The 24,668-nt window shown below is 45.6% G+C and overlaps 1 protein-coding gene and 1 pseudogene across 5 annotated transcripts in view; both read right to left on the bottom strand.

The window, feature by feature from the left end:
- The window catches only part of LOC144326387 (fragile X messenger ribonucleoprotein 1-like), a 182,646-nt gene that overhangs the window by 86,785 nt on the left and 71,193 nt on the right, over window positions 1-24,668 (bottom strand). For 3 of the 5 annotated variants that reach the window (XM_077922954.1, XM_077922951.1, XM_077922952.1), the window contains exons 5-9: window positions 22,266-22,337; window positions 13,558-13,706; window positions 1,676-1,769; window positions 1,464-1,580; window positions 285-455 (exon numbers count right to left, since the gene is read on the bottom strand). In XM_077922954.1, the coding sequence (XP_077779080.1) occupies window positions 285-455; window positions 1,464-1,580; window positions 1,676-1,769; window positions 13,558-13,706; window positions 22,266-22,337 (603 nt within the window). The remainder of the gene's footprint in view (window positions 1-284; window positions 456-1,463; window positions 1,581-1,675; window positions 1,770-13,557; window positions 13,707-22,265; window positions 22,338-24,668) is intronic. The other 2 variants (XM_077922955.1, XM_077922953.1) reach the window with 2 other exon arrangements.
- Window positions 11,559-13,127, bottom strand: LOC144326388 (rab-3A-interacting protein pseudogene; annotated as a pseudogene).

Genomic DNA, 24,668 nt, shown 5'->3' with positions numbered 1-24,668 from the left:
ACCAAAGATGAATGGTTGTGCAAACTGTGTGAGTACTTGGAACTCGCAAAGCTGACAGATATAAGAAGATATAAATCTAACATCTAAGATATAAATTCTTCCTTTCTGGTGTTTCTGCTTTTACTCCTTTCTTTTTTGCTCTCTCTACTTAAGTTTTTGTATTTTCTTTTTTTGTTTAAGTTTGTGCATTTTGATTTATGTATATGTGCAATACTGTGTGTGTGTGGCTGTTAAAGGGTTGCAGTGTCCTAGAATCAGTTTCACAAAAAACAGATGCACCTCACCTCCCCATAAATATGGAATGTACAAGTGTCTTCATCAAGATCTATAGCTGTCACACCCGGTACTTTTCTGGCTTGCTGAATATTAGCACCATGAGTGCCAATGGCCAGACCCATTAGATCTTCACATACAATGAACTGCTCATGAAATCGTGAAGCAAGCTGCCTTGAACTCTGTAGAAAGATGCATTCTTGGTTAGAACTGAAATTCACTCACTGAGAACCCCTTAAAAAGTACCAAATAAAATCACTTAAAGTAGCAAAGCAGTTATGTGCATGTAATCGGCTAGCATTTTATGGTATTCACCATTTCAAATGTTAAGTTGCGTTCAAATTACCGTATTTTTTGCCCTATAGGACGCACTTTTTCCCCTCCAAAAATGAAGGGGAAATGTGTGTGCGTCCTATGGGGCGAATGCAGGCTTTCGCTGAAGCCTGGAGAGCGAGAGGGGTCTTTGCGCACCGACCCCTCTCGCTCTCCAGGCTTCAGGAAGCTATCCGCAAGCCTTGCGAGCCCGCGGGAGTTCCCGCCAGGCTTGCAAGGCTTGCGGGTAGCAGGCTGCAGCCCGAAGCACAGGGCGCGCGCCCTGGTCTACAGGCAGATGTCTGCAAGCCTTGCAAGCCCGGCGGGAGTTCCCGCCGGGCTCGCAAGGCTTGCGGATAGCAGCCTGTTCTGGGGGCTGGGGTCAGGGGAAGCTCGGGCTTCTCCCACCCCAGCCCCGCGGCTGGGGGGGGGGTATTTATTTATTTATTTATTCCCCCCCCCCAAAAAAAAAAACCTAGGTGCGCCCTATGGGCCAGTGCGCCCTATAGGGCGAAAAATACGGTATATGGACTCAATGGTTATTCTTGGACAAGTGAGCCAACTTCAATTTCCAGTAGGTTAAATGGAAACTACAGTAACCTATCTCAAGGGCTATTGCTAGCACTGAATTAAATATGAAAGCATTATCTACCTCTTTGGGACAGAGTGGGCTAATAAGCTAAAATGAATAATATGCCTGAACTGTTTTCAGCATCATTCTCTCAGTATTTTTACTATGGATCATTTCTTTGTTAAATTCTTATTTTTCCATTTCTACATAGAACCCACCAAAAAAGAGACTCCACAGAGATGACTAGTACAACAAATACATTAGTGGAGTTTTATAATAGTTTTTCAGATACAAACTGATACAGTACCTCTAATTGTTTGCTTGCTTCTTCATTTCTCATTATCAGTGATAACTTGGTGCGAAGACTTCGAAAGTGAATATCAATGAGCATATTTGCACGTTTCATTGTTACCTCATTGATAGACTAAAGAATGGGGGGGGGGGAGAGAATAGATCTCTGATCATTATCACATTCAATGTAAGACAGTTTGAGTACATCTGAACAGCAGAAATACTTACCAAAATTATAAGTTGATGGGCTTCAGAATCATATGTTACTGAGAACGCCCCAACTGCCTTCTTGAAGTCCTTGTGTGTAGATTCCTTAGCGCACCTAAAACACAAAGTACTTAAAAAATTCAGAACTGTTTATTTAATGAAACCATATTGTTGTAAAGCAGTCATAGAACTGCAATGAAAACAAGTATTATCTAGTATGCAATGCACCACAGGGCGAGGAAAGAGAAGAGCTCTGGTGTACTTTTCAACAATGAAATGCCATAGTCTAGCAAAAAAAGCTCAAAGTCATGTCTGCAATGTGACATCTTTAAAAGTGACCAACACTGAAATAATTCACAAGCCTTCACCATTAGGTATGACTTATACTTAAATATTTCTCTTTGGATTTAACTAGTTAGGTTAAACTAGTCCATGTATGCATAGGCAATTAAATAGTGGCAAACACAATTTGACATATTAACTGTTCATATTCATGAATATACAGTATTGCCATAAATAAAATATTTTAATTAAATGTCATGTTGCTATCCACAATGTCTGTCAGGACTTGCAGGAACTAGCTCAGTTGCAACATATTTTTAAACAAATTTGCATTATATCAAGTGTCTGCTACTGGTAAAATAACGAAGAAGAATTTATTATGGCCATAGACTAACATAAGGTAAGAGCATCTACATACATAAATAAAGCATGCTAAATAGGCAATAGGGCAACTGTAGAAGTAGGGGATAGACATACTCATTCTCTTAATTACGATAGACCAGCATAAGATAAAAACACATAAAAGCACATAAATCATGTGGCACATACCATATAGTATAGCCGCACAATATCTGGCAACTGTGTATGTTATATCCGGGTTTATATCTTGGAGCAGTAAGGAGATATAGAATTGCCCTGTGTGTCCTGGAAATTTGTGTATTATTGGCAGAATAAACCTGGCATGTATATTAGTATAATACTGGCAATGGAAAAAACCCATGTTCAGTTGTTTCTATGTGCCCAGAGCCACAGGGGCACTTTCTCTCCTCATAAGGTGTCTTCCTAAAACAATATTCCTGGATGGCTGAAGGGAGAGCCTGGCAAAGAGACAGAGTGAAAGCTCTTTGCTGTTTTGGTATTTCAAGATTGGTTAAATATGCCATTGGAGAGGTGAGGTACCTACTGGTTTCACTGATAATAAAATTTGGGGACCTGGCTAGATCTGACTGGTGTTCTGTATCAACCACACACTGTTCAATGGTTTCTTTCGTCTGTTCATAGCCCATGCCAAGTAAAAGCTGCAGGCTAAGACCTAGAGTTCTCTTCCATGTTGTTGGAAAGTCATCCTTTATAATTAGGGGGACAAGGCCATATGGGGTATAAATGGTTGGGGAAACCCAGTCAGAAGGGCAGGAAGGAAAGAAGGAAAGAAAGGCCCTGGCTCTGGTCAAGGTCAGTCTAATCTTCCTGGGGCCTGGGATCTTCAGAGTGTTATTATTTGCAGACCTTAAGGGAGCAACTGGACTTCTCCGCGACCTTTCCCCTCTGCGGGGAGGTGGGACCAATTCAGATGGTCCGCCCCCGCCATTTAATGGATCCAAATGGTTTCCAGAGAGTGGAAGGGGATGCTTTATCCCATGTTGATGGCCTTTCAGCTGATTCCCTGGTGGCCCATTGGAATGTGGAGCTAACCAGGGATATTGAATGTTTGGCTCTGAAGCGCCCTCTCCGATTGCATGGTGCCCGGACAGCCCCATGGTTTTCCATGGATCTGAGGGCAATGAAACAATCGCTGAGACAGCTAGAGCGCCGGTGGCCGATAACTCATTCTAAAGCTGACAGGACACGGGTTAGAGCTCAGTGTTGAGCCTACCAAGTGGCGGTAGTGATGGCGAAGAAGACTTTTTTCACTGCCTCTATTGCATCTGCAGAAAACAGCAGCAGGAGACTCTTTCAGGTGGTTCACAATTTAGCGGAACCACCTGCTACATTGGGGCCCAGTACGGGCCACATGATCTCCTGCAATGATTTTGCAAAGTTTTTTTTGCAGATAAAGTCACTCAGATTCAGGAAGAGGTAGAATCCACTGTGGGAGCAGGGCTGGGGCTGTAGAGTGCTAGAGTCCTCTCTATTAAAGTTGTGTGGGATCAATTCCAATCTGTTACCTCCGAGGATGTGGACAGGCTGCTTCGACGAGTGAAACCAACCACCTGTTTTCTTGATCCTTGCCCATCCTGGCTTATAAAAACTAGCTGGGAAGGGCTGGGCAATGGGCTTTGCGGGATTTTAAATGCTTCTCTCTGTGAGGGAGCCTTCCCAGACCCGCTCAAAGAGGCGATCATTAAACCGCTTCTTAAAAAAACATCTTTAGATGCGGCCAATATGGCCAACTATCACCCAGTCTCAAATCTTCCATTCTTGGGCAAGGTGATTGAGAGAGTGGTTACTGAACAACTCCAGGCACGCCTGGAAGTAGCGGGCCATTTGGATCCCTTCCAGTTGGGATTCATGCTTCATCATGGGACTGAAACTGCCTTGGTCGCACTGGTCAATGATCTCCGGTGGGGTAGGGACAAAGGTGAGAGCTGTTTCTTAGTTCTGCTGGATCGCTCAGCAGCTTTTGACACCATCAATCATAACATCCTTCTGCACCGTCTAGACGGGCTGGGAGATGGGGGCACTGTTATACAGTGGTTCCGCTCCTTTCTCCTGGGCCGTTTTCAGAAAGTGGTGTGGGGGATGAGTGTTCAGACCCCTGGGCTCTCATTTGTGGGGTGCCTCAGGGTTCTGTCCTCTCCCCCATGCTTTTCAACATCTACATGCAGCCGCTGGGAGAGATCATCAGGGGGTTTGGCCTGGGTGTTAATCAGTATGCGGATGATACCCAGCTCTACCTCTCTTTCAAATCAGAACCAGTGAAGGCGGTGACGGTCCTGTGTGAGTGCCTGGAGGTGGTAGGAGGATGGATGGCGGCTAACAGATTGAGGTTGAATCCTGACAAAACAGAAGTACTGTTTTGGGGGGACAGGGGGCGGGCAGGTTTGGGGGACTCCCTGGTCCTGAATGGAGTAACTGTGCCCCTGAAGGACCAGGTGCGCAGCCTGGGAGTCATTTTGGACTCACAGCTGTCCATGGAGGCGCGGGTTAATTCTGTGTCCAGGGCAGCTGTTTATCAGCTCCATCTGGTAGGAAGGCTGAGATCCTACCTGCCCGCAGACTGTCTCGCCAGAGTGGTGCATGCTCTAGTTATTTCTCGCTTGGACTACTGCAATGCACTCTACATGGGGCTACCTTTGAAGGTGACCCAGAAACTACAACTAATCCATAATGCGGCAGCTAGACTGGTGACTGAGGGCGGCTGCCGAGACCACATAAAACCTGTCTTGAAATACCTACATTGGCTCCCAGTATGTTTCCGAGCACAATTCAAAGTGTTGGTGCTGACCTTTAAAGCCCTAAACGGCCTCGGTTTGGTATACCTGAAGGAGCGTTTCCACCCCCATCGTTCTGCCTGGACACTGAGGTCCAGTGCCGAGGGCTTTCCTGCGGTTCCCTCCCTGCAAGAAGCCAAGTTACAGGGAACCAGGCAGAGGGCCTTCTCGGTAGTGGCACCCACCCTGTGGAACGCCCTCCCACCAGACGTCGAAGAGAAAAACAACTACCAGACTTTTAGAAGACACCTGAAGGCAGCCCTGTTTAGGGAAGCTTTTAATGTTTAATAGATTATTGTATTTTAATATTCTGTTGGAAGCCGCCCAGAGTGGCTGGGGAAACCCAGCCAGTTTTATTATTATTAAAACCAGAACCTTAAACCTGATCCTGTACTCCACCAGGAGCTAGTGCAGCTGGTATAGCACCGGATGAATGTGCTCCCGCGGCAAGGCCCCCGTGAGGAGTCTCGCCGCGGCATTTTGCACCCGCTGGAGTTTCTGGGTCAGTTTCAAGGGCAGCCCCACGTAGAGCAAGTTACAATTATCAAGCCTGGAGGTGACTGTCGCATGGATCACAGTGGCAAGGTCAGGGCGAGAGAGATAAGGGACCAACTGCTTAGCTTGGCGGAGATGAAAAATGCCGCCTTTGTTGTAGCTGTAACCTGCACCTCCATAGAAAGGGAGGTGTTGAAGATTACACCCAAACTCTTGACGGAAGGCGCTGGCACTAATTGCGCCCCCGCAAGGGATGGGAGTTAGGTCCCCAACCACATATCGTCCCGACCCAGCCAAAGGACCTCTGTCTTCAAAGGATTTAACTTCATCCGGCTCCCCCGTAGCCATCCAGCCACGGCTTCCAAACATCTGATCAGTGTGTCTGGGGCCAAGTCAGGGTGGCCGTCCATCAACAGATAGGGTTAGGCGTCATCAGCATACTGATGGCAACCCAAGCCAAAGCTCCGGAAAAGCTGGGCAAGGGGGTGCATAAAGATGTTAAAAAGCATTGGGGAGAGAACTGCACCCTGTGGTACTCCATACACCAAGGAGTAGTGTGACAACAGCTTCCTGCCCCCCCCCCAGCGCCACCCTCTTTCCCCGACCAGAAAGGAACGAGCACAGCCATTGAAGGACTGTGCCGCAAATCCCCATGTTGGTGAGGCTGCGTTCCAGAAGTTCGTGATCAACTATGTCAAAGGCTGCTGACAGATCTTAGTGAATCAACAGCCCCGACCCAGCTCGGTCCAACTGCCTATGGAGATAATTATATTTTTATAATTATTATTATCATTATTGGTAAAAAGATAGCCAGAAGTTAAGTATGGCCATCCACACCCTCTGCTCTGTTTTAAGACATAAGGTAGCATTTGAGAAATACTCTGGCACTTTAAAAGTTGATTTTAGGAACTTAGATTGTACTACTCCCAATAATGTGAGATTAGTGAAGGAGCCTAGTTGGGCACCATATAAAAACCGTGCAACCAACTTGGCTTTAGACAGTTTTAAGGATGCAGGTCTATAATGTCCACCTTTGGTCCTAAAGTATTTAAGTATGGCAGTTGAGCTTCTCTGTGCATTCTCAGCTGAATAATCAACATGGGCTTTTCTGTTTCCGGAAGAATGGAGGACTACCCCCAGATATTTAAAGCAGATAACCTGCTCAATCTTGTGGCCATCAATATACCATGAGAGAAGTTTAGGCCTTTGGGCAGGTGTCATGATTTTAGTTTTCTGACAGTTAAGTTCTAATTTGCCCTCCTTACAATATACTGCGAATACTTTCATATCTCTTCTAAGGCCTATAGGTGTTCTTTAAAGAATTGCTGTATGATCTGCATACAGCAGGACTGTGATATGCTTCCCTGCCAATTTTGGGGATGGAAGTTCACATTCTTCTTCTTTGTCAATCACTCGTAGCCGAGTAATAATGTCTTCCATAGACACGGTTTTAACAATGAGTCCGTAAGTGATTGTGGAGGCCAATTATGGATCCACATGTCTTTCCACAGTGGGGACATTGGTTTCCGGGCGGGAGTTGATCACGGTGTGGATTTGCCAAGCGTGCCTTCCTCTTAGCACGTTTCTCCCTTGCGTCCTGAGTTCAAAAGTCTTCAAAGGCCATGACACCTTTGGTAAAGGCTGTTCTCCAATTGGAGCGCTTGCAGGCCAGTGTTTCCCAGTTGTCAGTGTTTATACTACATTTTTTAAGATTTGCCTTGAGACAGTCTTTAAACCTCTTTTGTTGACCACCAGCATTACGCTTTCCATTTTTAAGTTCGGAATAGACTAGTTGCTTTGGAAGACGATCATCAGGCATCCGTACAACATGACCAGTCCAACAAAGTTGATGTTGAAGAATCATTCCTTCAACACTGGTGATCTTTGCTTCTTCCAGTACACTGATATTAGTTCCCCTGTCTTCCAAAGTGACGTGTAAAATTTTTCGGAGACACCGTTGATGGAATCTTTGGAGGAGTTGGAGATGGCATCTATAAGTGGTCCATGTTTCACAAGTATATAGTAAGGTTGGTAGTACAATAGCTTTGTAAACAAGCATTTTGGTTTTCCTGCAAATGTCCTGGTCCTCAAACACTCTGCACTTCAATTGGGAGAAAGTCACACTCGCAGAGCTCAGGCGATGCTGGATTTCAGCATCAATGTTGGCCCTTGTGGAAAGATAACTGCCTAGGTAGGAGAAGTGGTTGACATTTTCCAAAGTTACACCATTGAGTTGGATTTGTGGTGCTGCAGAAGGGTTATTTTGTACTTGTTGGTGCAGCACTTTGGCTTTTTGGATGTTGAGTGATAGGCCAAGCTTTTCGTAAGCTTCTGCAAGGATATTTAGGATGGTTTGGAGGTCATCCTCTGAGCGTGCGCACACTACGTTGTCATCAGCATACTGAAACTCTATGACGGAAGTTACGGTAACCTTACTCTTTGCTTTCAGCCTGCTCAGATTGAAGAGCTTTTTATCTGTTCGATATATGATTTCTACTCTGGTGGGGAGTTTCCCTTCGACAAAGTGTAGGATCATGGCAATGAAAATAATGAATAGAGTTGGGGCAATAACACAACCCTGTTTAACACCAGATCCCACTGTGAATGGTTCACTTTGAAAGCCATAGTTATCTGCGATTGTTGCTGTCATGTTATCATGGAGGAGCCAAATGATGTTTACAAATTTATCTGGGCAGCCAATTTTCAGAAGGACAGTCCACAGGGCATTACGATTTACAGTGTCGAAAGCGTTAGTCAGGTCAATAAACACCATATACAGGGGTTGGTTTTGCTCTCTGCATTTTTCTTGAAGCTGTTGAGCTGTGAAAATCATGTCCACTGTCCCCCTAGAAGGCTGAAAACCATTTTGGGATTCAGGAAGGGTCACCTCGGATATTGTTGAGACAAGGTTTGCCTTGCAATTCCTTGCAAGAATTTTGCCGGCCGCAGCTAACAGAGAGATGCCTCAATAGTTTCCACAATCAGTTCTGTCACCATTTTTAAAGAGATTGATAATTTTGGCATCCCTAAAGTCTGCTGGGATCTCTTCTCTTTCCCAATTTTTTCCGATGAGCTTGTGAAGTTGTTGTTTAAGTTCAATTCCGCCCACTTCGAAGATTTCAGCAGGTATCCCATCAGGTTCACTGGCTTTGTTGTTTTTCATTTGGTTAATAGCTGTACACAACTCTCCCAGATTTGGAGATACTGCAAGCTCATCTCTAACTTGTTTTTGCGGAATTTGTAAGAGGACCTCAGCAGCTACGGGGTAGTTACGGTTGAGGAGATGTTGGTAATGTTCTTTCCAGCGCAGTGCAATAGCTTCTTTATCTATCAGAAGTGTGATACTGTCTGCTGAGCGTAGGGGGCATATGCCATGATTTATTGCCCCATAGACGGTCTTTGTGGCTTTAAAGAAACTCTGCGAATCATGAGTGTCGGCTAAGTGCTGGATCTCTTGAGCTTTTTTTATCCACCAGGTGTTTTTTAGTTCTCTGGTTCTTCTTTGAACCTCAGCCTTAGCATAGGTTTTTTTCTTCGTGGCACAGTTTCTATCACTTTGCCAGATCTGAAAGGCCTTCCTTTTCTTGTCAGTCATGCGTTCAATCTCGCTGTCATTCTCATCAAACCAGTCCTGGTGTTTCTTGGTTTGGTATCCAATAGTTTGTTCACAGTCTGCAATAATGGATGTTTTTAGCTTGGTCCAGTGTTCCTCGATGTTATCAGGGAATTCTGAAAGCAGATGGTCCTTAAGAGTCATTTGGAAGCAATCCCGCTTAATGGGATCTTGAAGGGCTTGAGTGTTCATTTTGCGCCTTGGTTTCCTTCCTTGAAGCCTGCGTTGAGGTATAATCTTGATAGCCATCGTGGAGTGTATTAGTCGGTGATTTGTCCAGCAGTCGTCGGCGCTCATCATAGCTCTGGTAAGGAGCACATCACATCGATCTTTAGCACGGACAATAACATAGTCTTAGAGGTGCCAATGGTTTGACCAAGGATGCCTCCATGAAGTTTAAAATTTATTTTTCTGTCGAAAGAGTGTGTTGGTAATAACAAGGTTGTGCACTGCACATATCGTCAAAAGTAAGATTCCGTTCTGGTTGCTGTTGCCAATTCCTTCTTTCCCAATAGTCCCAGGCCACAGATTGAAATCTTGCCCAACTCTTGCATTAAAATCACCCAGCAGGATAATTTTATCTTCCTTAGGCGTCTCTGATAGGACGGTATATAGCTGAGAGTAAAATTTTTCTTTAATGTGTTCGTCGGCATCCAGTGTTGGTGCATAAGTGCTTATAATAGTAGCCTGTTGGTTTTTGGTGAGCTTTATTCGAAAGGTTGAGAGTCACTCATTAATGCCGGTAGGGACTTCTGACAGGAGCTTCACAAGATCGTTTTTGATAACGAAGCCTACCCCATGTATTCAATGTTCTTGTTCAGATAGACCTTTCCAGAAGAAAGTGTAGCCTCCTTTTTCTTCCTTCACTTGTCCCTTGCCTTCTCTTTGAATCTCTTGAAGCGCTGCAATATTGATGTTAAAACGTTGCAGCTCTCTTGCAATGATGGCAGTTCTGCGTTCAGGATGCTCAGTGTCTGTGTTATCTGACAAAGTCCATATATTCCATGTTCCAAAGTTCAATTGTCTTTTATGACCGCTAGGTGGTGACCCCACTGGGTGCGGTAATCCCGTCAGGGGAAAGGGGAGGCAGACTATGTTTAGGGCACCTTTTCTAGCCCCTCCCCGTTTTTGGGATGAGCAGAGTGGATCCTAAAAAGGGCTGCTCAGTCATGGATACAGCTGCCGAGCTGCTCAACTGCCTCGTTCCTTGAGTCAGAACGACTGTGCTGGTTCATGACTAGGGGCTTCCAGATTTCACAATCCTCCCCCCGTTACCATTTGCCGATCGCCATGGGACTTTTGGGGCTTGGGTTGGGTTTTTGGAAGACGCCTGTGCGTGAATTTGTTTTATGTGTGTAGATCAGTGCACGCTGACCAACACATAGTCTTCACAGTAGGGCTCTGTTCCGATGGCATGAAGTAGTCACGACAAACCGGTAGATTCCTATCTGCTGCAGCCTTCATCCGTCTTCATAGCTGTTGTAACATACCGCTTGTTATCATCCGCCTGTTCTGCCGTTGAGGACTTCTTGGATCATTCTTTGTCTAGCTCCTTCCCTTTGACCTTACCGCCTTGGGTGACCCTGCTGGGAGTACAAGATTCCCGACGCCTTCGCTCACAAGGGTCATAGGAACATGCAAGCCCATTCACCACGACAAGGTGATGATCCAGCAACTGGGAAGTTCACATTATGCAGATAAGGTTCCATATCATTAATAATAGAAGTTAAATAAGAGTGGAGCCAGTATGCACCCTTATTTGACACCTTTCTCAGTTCCAATAGCATTGGAGAGATGGCCCTGGAAGTTACGTTGCACTTTTAGCCACATCCCTTCATGTGTATTAAATATAGCAAGTGCCTGTTGAGTGTAGAGGCCTCTGATTTTTCCAATAATTTAGCTCTGGATATGGTGTCAAAGGCTGCTTTTTTTTTTTTAGTTAACTTTTATTAAGTTGAAATCCTACATTATAAACTCTCCAGAACACAAAAATGAACATAATATCTGAACAGCATCAAACCTGCATTTCTCAACTGCTAAAGTTACAATCACTATAGTACACCTGAAAATCCTCTTGCCTTCCTTTCAAACGAAACAATAATGTCCATCCTAAAATAAAATAATCTTGCTGAACTCCAAAAGTATGTAGCGCAATTTGCACAGAAGGAGAAGCCTTGGACCCTTTTCAAAATAAATATCAATGTCGTGACAAGGATTTTGAACCACTCTGAAGATACGTACATTTATGGAAGCGCATGCAAGCACCAGAAATGTAGCAGTTACAGCTCTTCCTTGTAATATCCAAGTTTTGCCAGTGACATCTCTTTCCTCAGCTGAATAACCTCCCAAAACTTCTGATTCACATCTTGCTGCTTCACAAGCCCCTGCTGTATATATCAAATGTACGTGAAGAAGTTACATACAGAAGTAATCCTATATCTACAGAAAGGAGAAATATAGTAATAGTTGCTTGAGTCCCCCAACTTGATTCTATGCTTGCATGTTTTACTTTGTCCACTGAGAGCACATTTCTTTGGTCCTCCACATTCAACTGCAGAAGCTTTCACAAATCGAACAGGTTGCAAGCCAACTGGTTCAATACCTAAGGTATTGTTTTCCACAGCTTCCAAGACGGCAGATGCCAGCTCACTTTTTGAGAAGGTCAAAAACGGAAAGATATCTTCCTTATAGATTTTATCCAGGAAAGGGCATGCCCTGTCCATAGGGGGATCATCCTTCCAGGATCTGAATTCGTTATACAGAGCTAAGTCAGCCTCTTTGCAGTCTTTCACAATTGGCTGCATCATGGCGACATCCTGGTTGCTGACCCCCATCGCACTGCTCATACTCTTGTTCCTTGCATGGCCTTTTTTGAAGGGTGTCTTTCCTCTAGATTGAAGCTCTTTTGTGGGCGACGTCAGTGAAGTGGACAGCACTAACGTTTTCAGGGCTGCTACTTCGGCCTGAAGTACATCAATTTTTCCATGTGCTTCTTTCAGTTGTTTTTCAGCTGTCGCCTGCTTTATGTTTGCTTCCCTCACCATTTTGTGTGCTTCCTCAAAGAGGCTGGCGGTAAGTTATGCCAATTACTGCCCGAGTTGGTCGCACACTTTAGAAAGCCTCTTGAATTCTTCATCTTTCAGTTTCAGCTCCCTCTGAGCTTTAGCAAGCTCCTCTTTTAATATTTCATAGCCCTTTTCTTTGACTTCCAAAACCGATGGGCTCTGTAGGTGAGACAGACTGTGCTCAGTCCCAAAACATCATCACTTCCTTCAGTGGAGTCTGTTATGGTTGCTCCCGACAAAAATTCTCTCTCGGCATTGCTGCTTGCCTTTCTGGAATTATCATATTTGGACGACACACCTTGGAGTCCTGAAGTAGAACAAGGAATGGTTTCTGTAACATTGATGCTGATACCTGATGCTTCTGCACAATTGAGTTGCCTAGGAGATGAATAGATGGGTTGTGTAGGAAGATCAAAGACGTTCAGGGCACTCAGCTGAATTGGTGTGGAGCACACAGCTGAGGCATGAAGCCGGTAGATGACCGTGGGTGAGGTAGTTTGTTCACAAGCACTGGATTCATACACTCCTAGAAGATCTGGAGTGGTAGGCGAGGCTAGATTCACTTCGTGAAAACCTTCCAGGGTGTCGTTGGCCATAATAAAAGATTCATCATATGAAGTCCTGCCAAGCCGAGTGAGACGCTTCCCTGCTAAAGGCGGCGGCGGCTCCCTGCGCTGCTCGTCAAAGGCTGCTTTAAAGTCAATAAAGACAGCATAAAGGGAAACTATGCTACGAGAGAAGTATTTCTCGATTAGATGTTGGAGTACTAAACATTGGTGAATGGTAGAACAGCCTTCCCTAAATCCAGCTTGTTCCTCTGCAAGTATGTTTTCTTGTTCCAGCCAGCCCTGAAATTTCCATTTCATACAATTTACTAATTATGCTGAGGCGGCTGATTGGCCTATAATTAGCTGGATCATCTTTCTTCCTTTCTTTATATATTGGGACAGTGATTGAAAGTTCCCAGTCTTTGGGGATGTGTATCAATGCAGGTGAATAGTGAAGCCAGAATAGGGGTCCAAAACTCCAAGGTGTTTTTGATGGCCTCAGTAGGAATTAAATCTTCTCCTGGGGCTTTCCCCTGTTTTAGTTGGGCTATAAGGTTCTCAATCTCTGTTCTTGACACAGGAACCCACTTTGGAAGGTTTTCTATGTTTTGGATATTTTGGCAACTTCCACCATTGGTATCCCAACAACAACAACAACAACAACTATAATGGGATGAAAACGTTTCGAATGGTATTACAAACTTAAGAAAGTTGATTGAAATTATTTATAAAAGACCTCTATACTCACATTTGCCTTAAATCTTCTGGCACATCAAGTTTGATCTTATGAAATGTATCCTTTGTTGTAGGTTTGTTGGGATTTGCAGATCTTAGGCGCTCAATTGTGACAATTTCATTGTAGGTAGCATCACAGGCTGCATATTCTATTACATAAAACTAATTAAAAAGGACAAAACTGTCTCAGACATTGTTAAACTGAGAAGTGATGTATGCTACAAGTGTACTCTGAAGGGGGTCTGTATTTTACTTTTGGGATAAACTATTTTATTTTGCTTCAGTATGTAAACTTACAGTTGCAATCAAAATTATTCAACCCCCATTGCAAATACGGTTTACTATCAAAATTTACAGACTTTCAGCTTTTTTTTACAGACTTTTGCAATGAGCAAATCAAACAAAAGCAATTGAAATAGCTCAACACAACAGATACTTCAAGTGGTTTCCCCCAATTCAGTTTAAATTGCAACTTACACTGTGTAGAGGTAACGCTCCACTTTGCGAAGGCAAACCTCGCACCAGACATGCAACAGTATGTCAAGGAGCGTTGCACCTGCTTTCCCTGACCTTTTGCCTTCTTGGCTAGAAAACAGGGTTTTTCCTCTGAAATTGTGTCCTCACACAATTTGTTTGTTAGACATATCGCTTGGCTGAAGCATGACCGGGGACGCAGACGTAATCAAGTATCGGGGGGAAACTTTGAGGGAAACACCTGCTGACATGTGTATTTGCTAATGCTGGAAATGTGCTTAGATAGAAATATGTTAAGTTCAGGGTGGTTTCACTACTGTTTCCGATTGTTGACTTCTGCTAATAAAAGGAGCCTCAGCAGAGCTAGTCGGCAGCTTGTTTGGAGCATGCTTGCCGGCGTGCGTCTGCACAGCTCACCTGCATCCAACCTCCTGCCATCTCTGTTTTTCCTACAATACTGGTTTCTCCAGTCTTAACCCCCTGAACAGAATGTTGATCACTTTTCCCACCTGGGCAGTTATCTTTCCATAAGGGCAGGCATTGATGCCAAAATCCAGCACTATCTTAGCTCTGTGAGTGCACCTTTCTCCTAATTGAAGTGCAGAGTGTTTGAGGACCAGGACATTTGCAGGGAAACCAAAATGCTTGTTTACAAAGCTACTGTACTACCAACACTTGTGAAACGTGGACCACTTATAAACACAATATCCAACTCCTCGAAAGATTCCATCAACAGTATCTCAAAAAAAAATTATATCTCACTTGTGAAGACAGGTGAACTAATGACAGTGTATTGGAAGAAGCAAAGATCACCAGTGTCAAAGCAATGATTCTTCAACATCAACTTCGTTGGATGGGTCATGTGGTTCAGATGCCTGATTATCGTCTTCCAAAGCAACTACTCTATTCCCAACTTAAGAATGGAAAGCGTAATACAGGCTGACAACAAGAGAGGATTAAATATGCTCTCAATGCATATCTATAAAAAAAAAAAACGCTGTATACAAGTGAAACTAATATATGAGATAGACTCATGACATGCAAAGCGAGTTATGTCAAGCCTTTATTTGTTATAGTTGTGATATTATGGGGTACAGCTGATAAAAACCCCAAATTAACAATCTCAGAAAATTAGAATATTGTGAAAAGGTGCAGTAGCTATTCAATCCATAACACCTGCAATGGGTTCAGTAGGAAGCACAATCATGGGGAAGGCTGCTGGCCTGACAGTTGTGCAGAAAGCCATCATTGAGACCCTCCATAAGGAGGTAAAGCCTCAAAGGGTAATTGCAGAAGAAGTTGGATGTTCCCAAAGTGCTGTATCAAAGAACATTAATGGAAAGTTATGCAGAAGGGGAAAGTGTGGAAGAAAAAGGTGCACACGCAGCAGGGATGACCACAGCCTGAAGAGGATTGTCAGGAAAAGACCATTCAAACATGTTGGGGATTTTCACAAGGAGTGGACTGAGGCTGGAGTTAGTGCATCAAGAGCTACCACACACAGACGGATCCTGGAGATGGGCTTCAAATGTCATATTCCTCTTGTCAAGCCACTCCTGAACAAGAAACAACGTCAGAAGCATCTTGCCTGGGCTAAAGAAAAAAAAAGAACTGGTCTGTTGCTCAGTGGTCCCAAGTCCTCTTTTCTGATGAGAGCAGCTTTTGCATCTCATTTGGAAACCAAGGACCCAGAGTCTGGAGGAAGAATGGGGAGGCACACAATGCCAGATGCTTGAAGTCCAGTGTGAAGTTTCCAATGCCAGATGCTTGAAGTCCAGTGTGAAGTGTTGATTTGGGGAGCCATGCCATCAGCTGGTGTTGGTCCACTGTGCTTCATTAAATCCAGGGTCAACGCAGCCGTCTACCAGGAGATTTTGGAGCACTTCATGCTTCCTTCTGCAGACGAGCTTTATGGGGATGCTGACTTCATTTTCCAGCAGGACTTGGCACCTGCCCACACTGCCATAAGTACCAAAACCTGGTTCAATGCCCATGGGATTACTGTGCTTGATTGGCCAGCAAACTCGCCTGACCTGAACCCCATAGAGAATCTATGGGCCATTGCCAAGAGAAAGATGAGAGACATGAGACCGAACAATGCAGAAGAGCTGAAGGCTGCTATTGAAGCATCCTGGTCTTCCATAACACCTCAGCAGTGCCACAGGCTGATCGCATCCATGCCATGCCGCATTGAGGCAGTAATTGATGCAAAAGGGGCCCAAACCAAGTACTGAGTACATATGCATGTTTCTACTTCTCAGAGGTCCAATATTGCTCTATTTGCAATCCTTGTTTTGCTGATTTCATTTAATATTCTAATTTTCTGAGATTGTTAGTTTGGGGTTTTCATCAGCTGTACGCCATAATATCACAATTATAACAAATAAAGGCTTGACATATCTCACTTTGCATGTCATGAGTCTATCTCATATATTAGTTTCACCTTTTAAGTTGAATTACAGAAATAAATTGCCGAAGAATTGATGCTTTTGAATTATGGTGCTGGAGGAGACTCTTGAGAGTCCCATGGACTGCAAGAAGATCAAACGCATCCATTCTTAAGGAAATCAGCCCTGAGTGCTCACTGGAAGGACAGATCATGAAGCTGAGGCTCCAGTACTTTGGCCACCTCATGAGAAGAGAAGACTCCCTGGAAAAGACCCTGATGTTGGGAAAGATGGAGGGCACAAGGAGAAGGGGACGACAGAGGACGAGATGGTTGGATAGTGTCTTCGAAGCTACCAGCATGAGTTTGACCAAACTGCGGGAGGCAGTGGAAGACAGAAGTGCCTGGCGTGCTCTGGTCCATGGGGTCACGAAGAGTCGGACACGACTAAACGACTAAACAACAACAACTGAAATAAATGAACTTTTCCACGGTATTCTCATTTTCCGAGTTTCACCTGTCAGCACAGAAAATTGGGAAACACTGGCCTGCATGCACTCCAATTGGAGAACAGCCTTTACCAAAGGTGTCATGGCCTTTGAAGACTTTTGAACTCAGGACGCAAGGGAGAAACGTGCTAAGAGGAAGGCACTTTTGGCAAATCCTCACCATGATCAACTCCTGCCCAGAAACCTATGCTACCACTGTGGAAGGACATGCGGGTCCAGAATTGGCCTCCACAGTCACTTACAGACATGCCATGTCCATGGAAGACAATCTTACTTGGCCACAAGTGATCGCCAAAGAAGATTATTTAACCCCCTGAATAGAATCCCTCAGAACATCACAAATACAACAGGTGTTGTCTCAAGCACACCTGATGCAACTAATCAAGGGCTTCATTAGTTGTACCAGGTGTGCTTGAGCTGGAACACATGAAATACCTGAGCTGGCTCTGGGGTTTGCTGAGTGTTACATTTGGCTGCATGTTAGAAATATAGTTAAGTCAAGAGAATGGTCCAAGAAGGTAAGAGAAGAGAAGAGATCACTGTCCTTCACAAAAAAGGAGGATACAAAAAGATAGCGAAGGCACTGAATGTTCCTAGAGACACCGCTGGAGGAATAGTTTGCAAGTTCAAAGTTAAAGGAACAGTGGTTACACTACCTGGACAGGGCAGAAAAAGGAAGCTATCTGCAGCAGCAACCAGACTTCTGGGAAGGCAAGCTGGGAAAAACCCTCAGTGACTGCATAAGAGCTGCAGCAAGACTTGGTGGCAGTGAGCACAGTAAGGCACGTACTAAACACAGAAGGTTTCCTTGCTAGAACTCCAATACTACTGACCCAAAAGCACAAGAAAAGTTGGCTCCAGTATGCTCAAAAACATATAAATAAGCCACATAAGTTTTGGATTCTGTTTTGTGGAGCGATGAAACAAACTTGGAACTTTTTGGCCCCATGGATCAGCGTTATGTCTGGAGGAAGAAGAATGAAGCATACGCCGAAGAGAACACTCTGCCTACAGTGAAGAATGGTGGTGGCTCGGTGATGCTCTGGAGCTCCTTTGCATCCTCTGGCACTGGAAACATGCAGCGTGTGGAAGGCAGGATGGATTCATTGAAATATCAGGAAATCCTAGGAGGAAACATCATGGCATCTGTGAGGAAGCTGAAGCTTGGGTGTCATTGGACCTTCCAACAGGACAATGATCCCAAGCATACCTCAAATTCCACCAAGGCAGAAGTCCTGGAAGGTTCTACAGTGGCCATCAGTGTCACCTGACTTGAACCCCATAGAAAATCTCTGGTGGGATTTGAAGAAGGTGGTTGCAGCACGCAAACCCAAGAATATTACTGAACTGGAGGCCGCTGTCTGGCTATGCATCTCGTTTGAAGTAGGTCATAGCAGCAAAACGCTGCACTACTAAGTACTAAAGATGCTTGCTATGAAGGGGTTGAAGGGGTTGGAGAAGCCAGTATAAGTTGGAATTTCAGCTGAATTTGGGGGAACTACTTGAAGCATCCGTTGTGTTGAGCTACCGTATTTACTTGAGTCTGATGTGCACCTTTTTTTGCCAAATCACGCTGCAAAAAAATTGGTGCACATTAGATTAGATGGAGGGCAGGCTCCTTTACCACCACTTGCTCTGCCCTAGTTCTGCATCTTGCTGTTTGTCCTCAAGGGTAAGAGACAGACCGTTCTGTTATTCGATGGCTATCTGGGCTGCCGCTCCCCCCCCCAAAATAAAATATAAAAATGCTGCTCCATGCTTCTTTACCCAACGCCCCTTGACGCAGACTTTGGTCTCTGTCGAACGTTAATGCACTTTCCCACCAATAAGATCTTAAATGCAGAGGTTTGGGGTGATCCTAGCAGCTATACATGCACAGCCCATGTTTACTTAGAATCACAGAACCATAGAACTGTAGAGTTGGAAGGGACCCCAAGACAAAGGTGTCAAGCAAGGCTGCATACTGGCCCCACTCTTATTTAATTTTTACATTAATTCCATGGTGGGCCATCTTCACAACATAAATTTTCACTCCCCAAAGCTTGCTGGAAGACGCATTTCTGTTCTGTTCTATGCAGCAATACTTTCAAGAACACCTATTGGCCTTAAAAGAACACTGAGAGCACTAACACAGTATTGCAAGGAGAACCAGCTAGAACTCAACTATCAGAAAACTAAGATCATGGCATTTGCCAAAAGGCCTATGAACCGTTAGATGACCACAAGACTGAGCAGGTCTCTTGTTTCGAATACATGGCGGTAGTTTTTCACTCTACCGGCAATAGGAAAGCCCATGGGGAACATGTTGCTGAAACTGCACAGAGAAGCTAATCTGTAATCCTTAAATTTCTTAAAACATGAGGTGGTCACTATATACCTGCAGCACTCAACTTATTTGAAGCCTAGCCAATAGTACAACTTCTCTATGGTGCCCAGCTGGGCCCCTTCTCCAATTTTGCACCCCTAGAACTTGTACAATCCAAATTTCTAAGATCAGCCCTTCAAGTCCCAAAATGAGTCCTAATGCCACCCTGAGACTAGAAACAGGTTTCATAAAAGTGGAGGCTAGAGTGTGGGTGACGATACTCAACTACTGGCTCAGACTTTCTTTATTTCCCCTTGGCCTTGCCCCACTAACTATGAATGATGATTTTCAATCCACATGGAAACAGGCTGTGGCAACAAAGATCTCAACCCTAGGCTTCTCTCCAGGTCCTCTACTCAGCATGGAATACGAACAGGCCAAAGCTCTCATAAAACAGTGTGTTGCAGACACTGAACGCCAATTGGATCTAGCCAGGACCCCAACTTTTATTGCCAATGGATCCTCCAGGTATTCTGCCTCCCCTATGGCATATCTAGCTAAACTCAAAATCCCTAAAAACCGGAGGACCTTTACTTTGGCTTGATGTCATGCCCTCCCCTCGGCTGTCCTTGAAGGCTGATAAAGGTAGATTGCTTACCTGGAGAGACAATGCCCCTGTGATTCTGGACAAATAGAAACAACAGAGCATGTGCTTCTCCAGTATCTTTATTATAGAGACATTCGTACTAGCCTCATCTTACCATTACTGCATAAGTACCCAGGGTGCACAGGAAAATTCTATACCTCCCTGCTGCTTCCAGATACCAACCCTGCTACAAAATACAACGTTGCCAGATTCTGCACAGCAGTGCTCAAAAATTCGTCAGATGATGACCTGTGCCACAAACTAGATATAATGACCACTCGTATTAGAGTGCTCTGTAGACTGATAGCTATATTCTTATATACTAACTTTTTACTGGGGCTGAAACTGCCTTGGTTGCGCTGGTCGATGATCTCTGGCAGGCTAGGGATAAAGGTGAGAGCTGTTTCCTAGTTCTGCTGGATCTCTCAGCGGCCTTTGATACCATCAACCATAGCATCCTTCTGGACTGTCTAGAGGGGCTGGGAGCTGGGGGCACTGTTATACAGTGGTTCCACTCCTTTCTCCTGGGCCGTGTCCAGAAAGTGGTGTTAGGGGATGAGTGTTCAGACCCCTGGGCTCTCACTTGTGAATCAGAACCAGTGAAGGGGGTGACTGTTTTGTGTGACTGCCTGGAGGCGGTTGGTGGATGGGTGGTGGCTAACAGATTGAGGTTGAATCCTGAAAAGACAGAAGTACTGTTTTGGGGGGACAGGGGGCGGGCAGGTGTGGAGGACTCCCTGGTCCTGAATGGGGTAACTGTGCCCCTGAAGGACCAGGTGCGCAGCCTGGGAGTCATTTTGGACTCACAGCTGTCCATGGAGGCGCAGGTCAATTCTGTGTCCAGGGCAGCTGTCTACCAGATCCATCTGGTACGCAGGCTGAGACCCTACCTGCCTGCAGACTGTCTTGTCAGAGTGGTGCATGCTCTAGTTATCTCTCACTTGTACTGCAATGCACTCTACGTGGGGTTACCTTGGAAGGTGACTTGGAAACTGCAATTAATCCAGAATGTAGCTGTCAGACTGGTGACTGGGAGTGGCTGCTGGGACCATATAACACCGGTCCTAAGAGACCTGCATTGGCTCCCAGTACGTTTCCGAGAAAAGTGTTGGTGCTGACCTTTAAAGCCCTAAACGGCCTCGGTTCTGTATACCTGAAGGAGCGTCTCCACCCCCATCGTTCAGCCCGGACACTGAGATCCAGCGCCGAGGGCCTTCTGGCGGTTCCCTCACTGCAAGAAGTGAGGTTACAGGGAACCAGGCAGAGGGCCTTCTCGGTAGTGGCGCCTGCCCTGTGGAACGCCCTCCCATCAGATGTCAAGGAAATAAGCAACTATCCTACTTTTAAAAGACATCTGAAGGCAGCCCTGTTTACGGAAGTTTTTAATGTTTAATGCTGTATTGTGTTTTTAATATTCAATTGGGAGCCACCAGCCAGATGGGCGGGGTATAAATAAATTATTATTAATTATTTATTATTATTATTATTATTATTATTATTATTATTATTATTATTATTATTTACGCTCTTTCACTCTTGTCTAACGTTCTTAACCCTTCCAGCCTTTCTCAACCTTGGGTCCCCAGATGATGTTGAACTACAACTCCCATCGTCCCTAGCTAGCAAGGCCAGAGCTCAGGGATGATGGGAGTTGTAGTCCAACAACATCTGGGGACCCAAGGTTGAGAAACACTAACTCTCTTAGCCTATTTTGGATTCTTATAGACTTTTATATACACTTTCTGTTTTAACTCCTTTTAGGGTTTTTTTTTTAACTTTTTAAGGATTTTAAATTATTGTACCCCTCCCTCCTTTTGTTGGTCTACAACCATAATAAAGATCTGTTGTTGTTATTGTTGTTGTTGGCTGCCTTCGCCCACTCCTCTCCATGCATCCCTCAGATTTGCAGGTGGAGGGGCAGGGGTTTGCTTCCTGGTTCTCTTTGCTACCCCACTCCTTCCCTTTTGCACCAGGAAAAGCCTCTTATTAATTTTTTTCACTTGTGGGGGAAGCTGTTTGGAGCAGGAAAAAAGATGCAGCCTCTCTGTTCTTGAAACAAGCACTGACTCATTGTTGTAAAGAGTGCACTTTTGTTGATGTGCATGGCATTCAACAGCAAATACTTTTTTTGGTTACAGGGTTCTGAAAATTGAGGTGCGCATTAGATTTGATGGCAGATTAGACTCAAGTAAATATGGTATTTCAATTGCTTTTGTTTGATCTGCTCATTGCAAACAGCTGAAAGTCTGTAAATTTTGATAGTAATTTCCATTGCAACTGTAGATTCTAGTAACAATGTCCAATAAATAAGCAGTACTTGAAAAGAGACCCACAAGAACTTAAAATCTGAAGCTAAACATAACATGTCAATACCAGAATATTAAAATAAATATATTCCTACCTCACCCTTTATCATTCTCACTTTAGCCAGCCACCAGCAACATGGCTCCTTTTCATTAGCCCTGGAATAAACCTAAACAAAATCTTAGTGTAGAATATCATACCATTATGAAATAAAGACAGTTATCTAATGGAAAGACAGTACACAATAATAATAATGTCCCCACTATATTGGCAATTAGGAGCTAAAAATATATATTTGTTTTATTTATAGGCCCCTAAGCCAGTGTTTCCCAACCACTGTTCCGCGGCACACTAGTGTGCCGCGAGATGTTGCCTGGTGTGCCGCGGGGAAAATTAAAAAATTGAAAGATTATTATTTTTTTAAAGTCAAATTTTCGATTGGGGCGCCGTCACTAGATGACCCCTGGGGTTCCCTCCCTCCCTCCCGCTCTGCGCCTCCCTCCTCCTCCTCCTCCTCCGGGGAGGCCCTTCCTGGCTCTCGGCCAAGGCTTGGCGGCTGCCACTCACTCACTCGCTCGCCCACCCGTCCCTCCATCCCTGCACCCGGCCTCTCCCCCTCCGTCCCCGGCGCGGGGGCTGCCGGGATCCGTAGTCCCCTCGCCCTTGGGCTCCGCGCCCGCGCGGGGTGCGCGAACTACGTTTCCCAGCGTGGCCTGGCGGGCCGGGCGTTTTGTTTGAAGCGCTCTTCTCCCGGCCATGGAATGAGCGCGGCGGCGGCGGCCGGGCGGGCAGGGGCTCTTCCGCGCAGACCCCGCGCAGCCTGCCTGCACCCCCGCGGAGATCGGGCGGCAGGATGGAGGCCGGGGATCCCCGCGGAGGCGGAGCGGCGGAGGCGGAGGCTGCCCCCCAGGTAGGGCTGCGTCGGGGGGGTGTTTATTTTTGCAATGCTGCATCCGCGCCGGAGGGGACGCATCGGACCACGGGGAGACCCCTTGGCGGGCGTGCAAGGCAATGCATGCGTGCAGGCGTTGCATGGAGTGCAGTGCAATGCAATGGCAACGCGGCGCCCTGCATGCATGCATGCAACTTCCACCGGCGCTCCGGACTTGGCAGGTGAGGGGGGTCCCCAGTGGGCGGCAGAGAGAGCCGGGAGGGCTCGGGGAGCCGGGGGGGAGCAGCGCTGCTCCCCGAGCCGAGCCCGGGGGGAAACTTCGGCGTCGTTGCACCGGGTGTTGGAAGCGGAGGCTGGCGGGGGCCCCTCACCTGCAAAACCTGGTCGCCTCTCATATATTTCGTGCATTGCATTCATCGCCCGCTTTCTCCTCCAAGGAGCTCCCGGGGGCGCGCGTGGGTCTCCCCGTGTTATCCTCGCAACAACAGCCCTGCGAGGTGGGTCAGGCGAGTGGCCCAAGGGAGCACCCAGGCATTGTCCTGGCCAGGTGGGGTGATTTGAACCCTGCTCTCTGCCCGGTCTTCGTCCTCATTTAGCCCCCACATGTGCATGACTGTGCATGACTGAGGTTTTCCCCCCTCGTCTTGGCTATGGTGTGAGTCTGTGCTGTTAATTAATGGGGTTCTGCCTTCGGAGAAGATGAGCCAGCCCTCAAGGAGGTGATTATGTAATTTGCTAGCAATTCATGTCCCTCCCGGCGTGACGCTGCGCGCTGACGTCACGGGGCTGTAATGGTGGTGTGCCTCGAGATTTTTTTCATGAAACAAGTGTGCCTTTGCCCAAAAAAGGTTGGGAAACACTGCCCTAAGCTACCAGTGAGTCCCAGTACCACAACCATTCTGATATATTAAATGTGTAAGGTCTTTCCATACTCCTAAAGCTACTGATATTTTTACTGAACTTTTCTAGCTGTGTATTTCAATAACCTTGCTTCCTGTAGAACAGCTTGCATGTTTTACAACTGCCCTGAACCCTCCAGAAATCTTTTGCTTGTTACATTTGAACATGACTGCTTCATAGTACTATCGTACAGCCCAGACACTAAAGTCCTCCTCCAAGGGTCTTCTGGCCGTTCCCTCACTGCAAGAAGTGAAGTTACAAAAAAACCAGGCAGAGGAACTTCTCGGCAGTGCCGCCCTCCCTGTGGAATGCCCTCCTATCAGATGTCAAGGAGATAAAGAACTACACTACCGGTACTTTTAGAAGACATCTGAAGGCAGCCCTGTATCGGGAAGTTTTTAATGTTTCACATTTTACTATGTTTTTATACGTATTGTAAGCCACCCAGAGTGGCTGGGGAAACCCAGGCAGGGTATAAATAATAAAATTATTGTTGTTGATGCTGTTGTTGCATAAGGAGCATAGATATCAATACTACACAATACAAAGTATGGGGCACCTTTCAATTGCGTGTTCTATCCTGCTTTAATTGCTGCTGAACCTCAACACAACAGTGCATGTTAAGCAGAAGACATCCTGCACCTCACCGCGTTTCATAAAAATTAATAATGAATGCCACACCTCCCCGCGGTGGCAGAGGGTCCTGCC

This window comes from Podarcis muralis, chromosome W (assembly GCF_964188315.1).
Source record: "Podarcis muralis chromosome W, rPodMur119.hap1.1, whole genome shotgun sequence".
NCBI classification, from domain to species: Eukaryota; Metazoa; Chordata; class Lepidosauria; order Squamata; family Lacertidae; genus Podarcis; species Podarcis muralis.
Note: the sequence above shows the minus strand (reverse complement) of the source record. Positions and strands in the feature narration are given on the sequence as shown.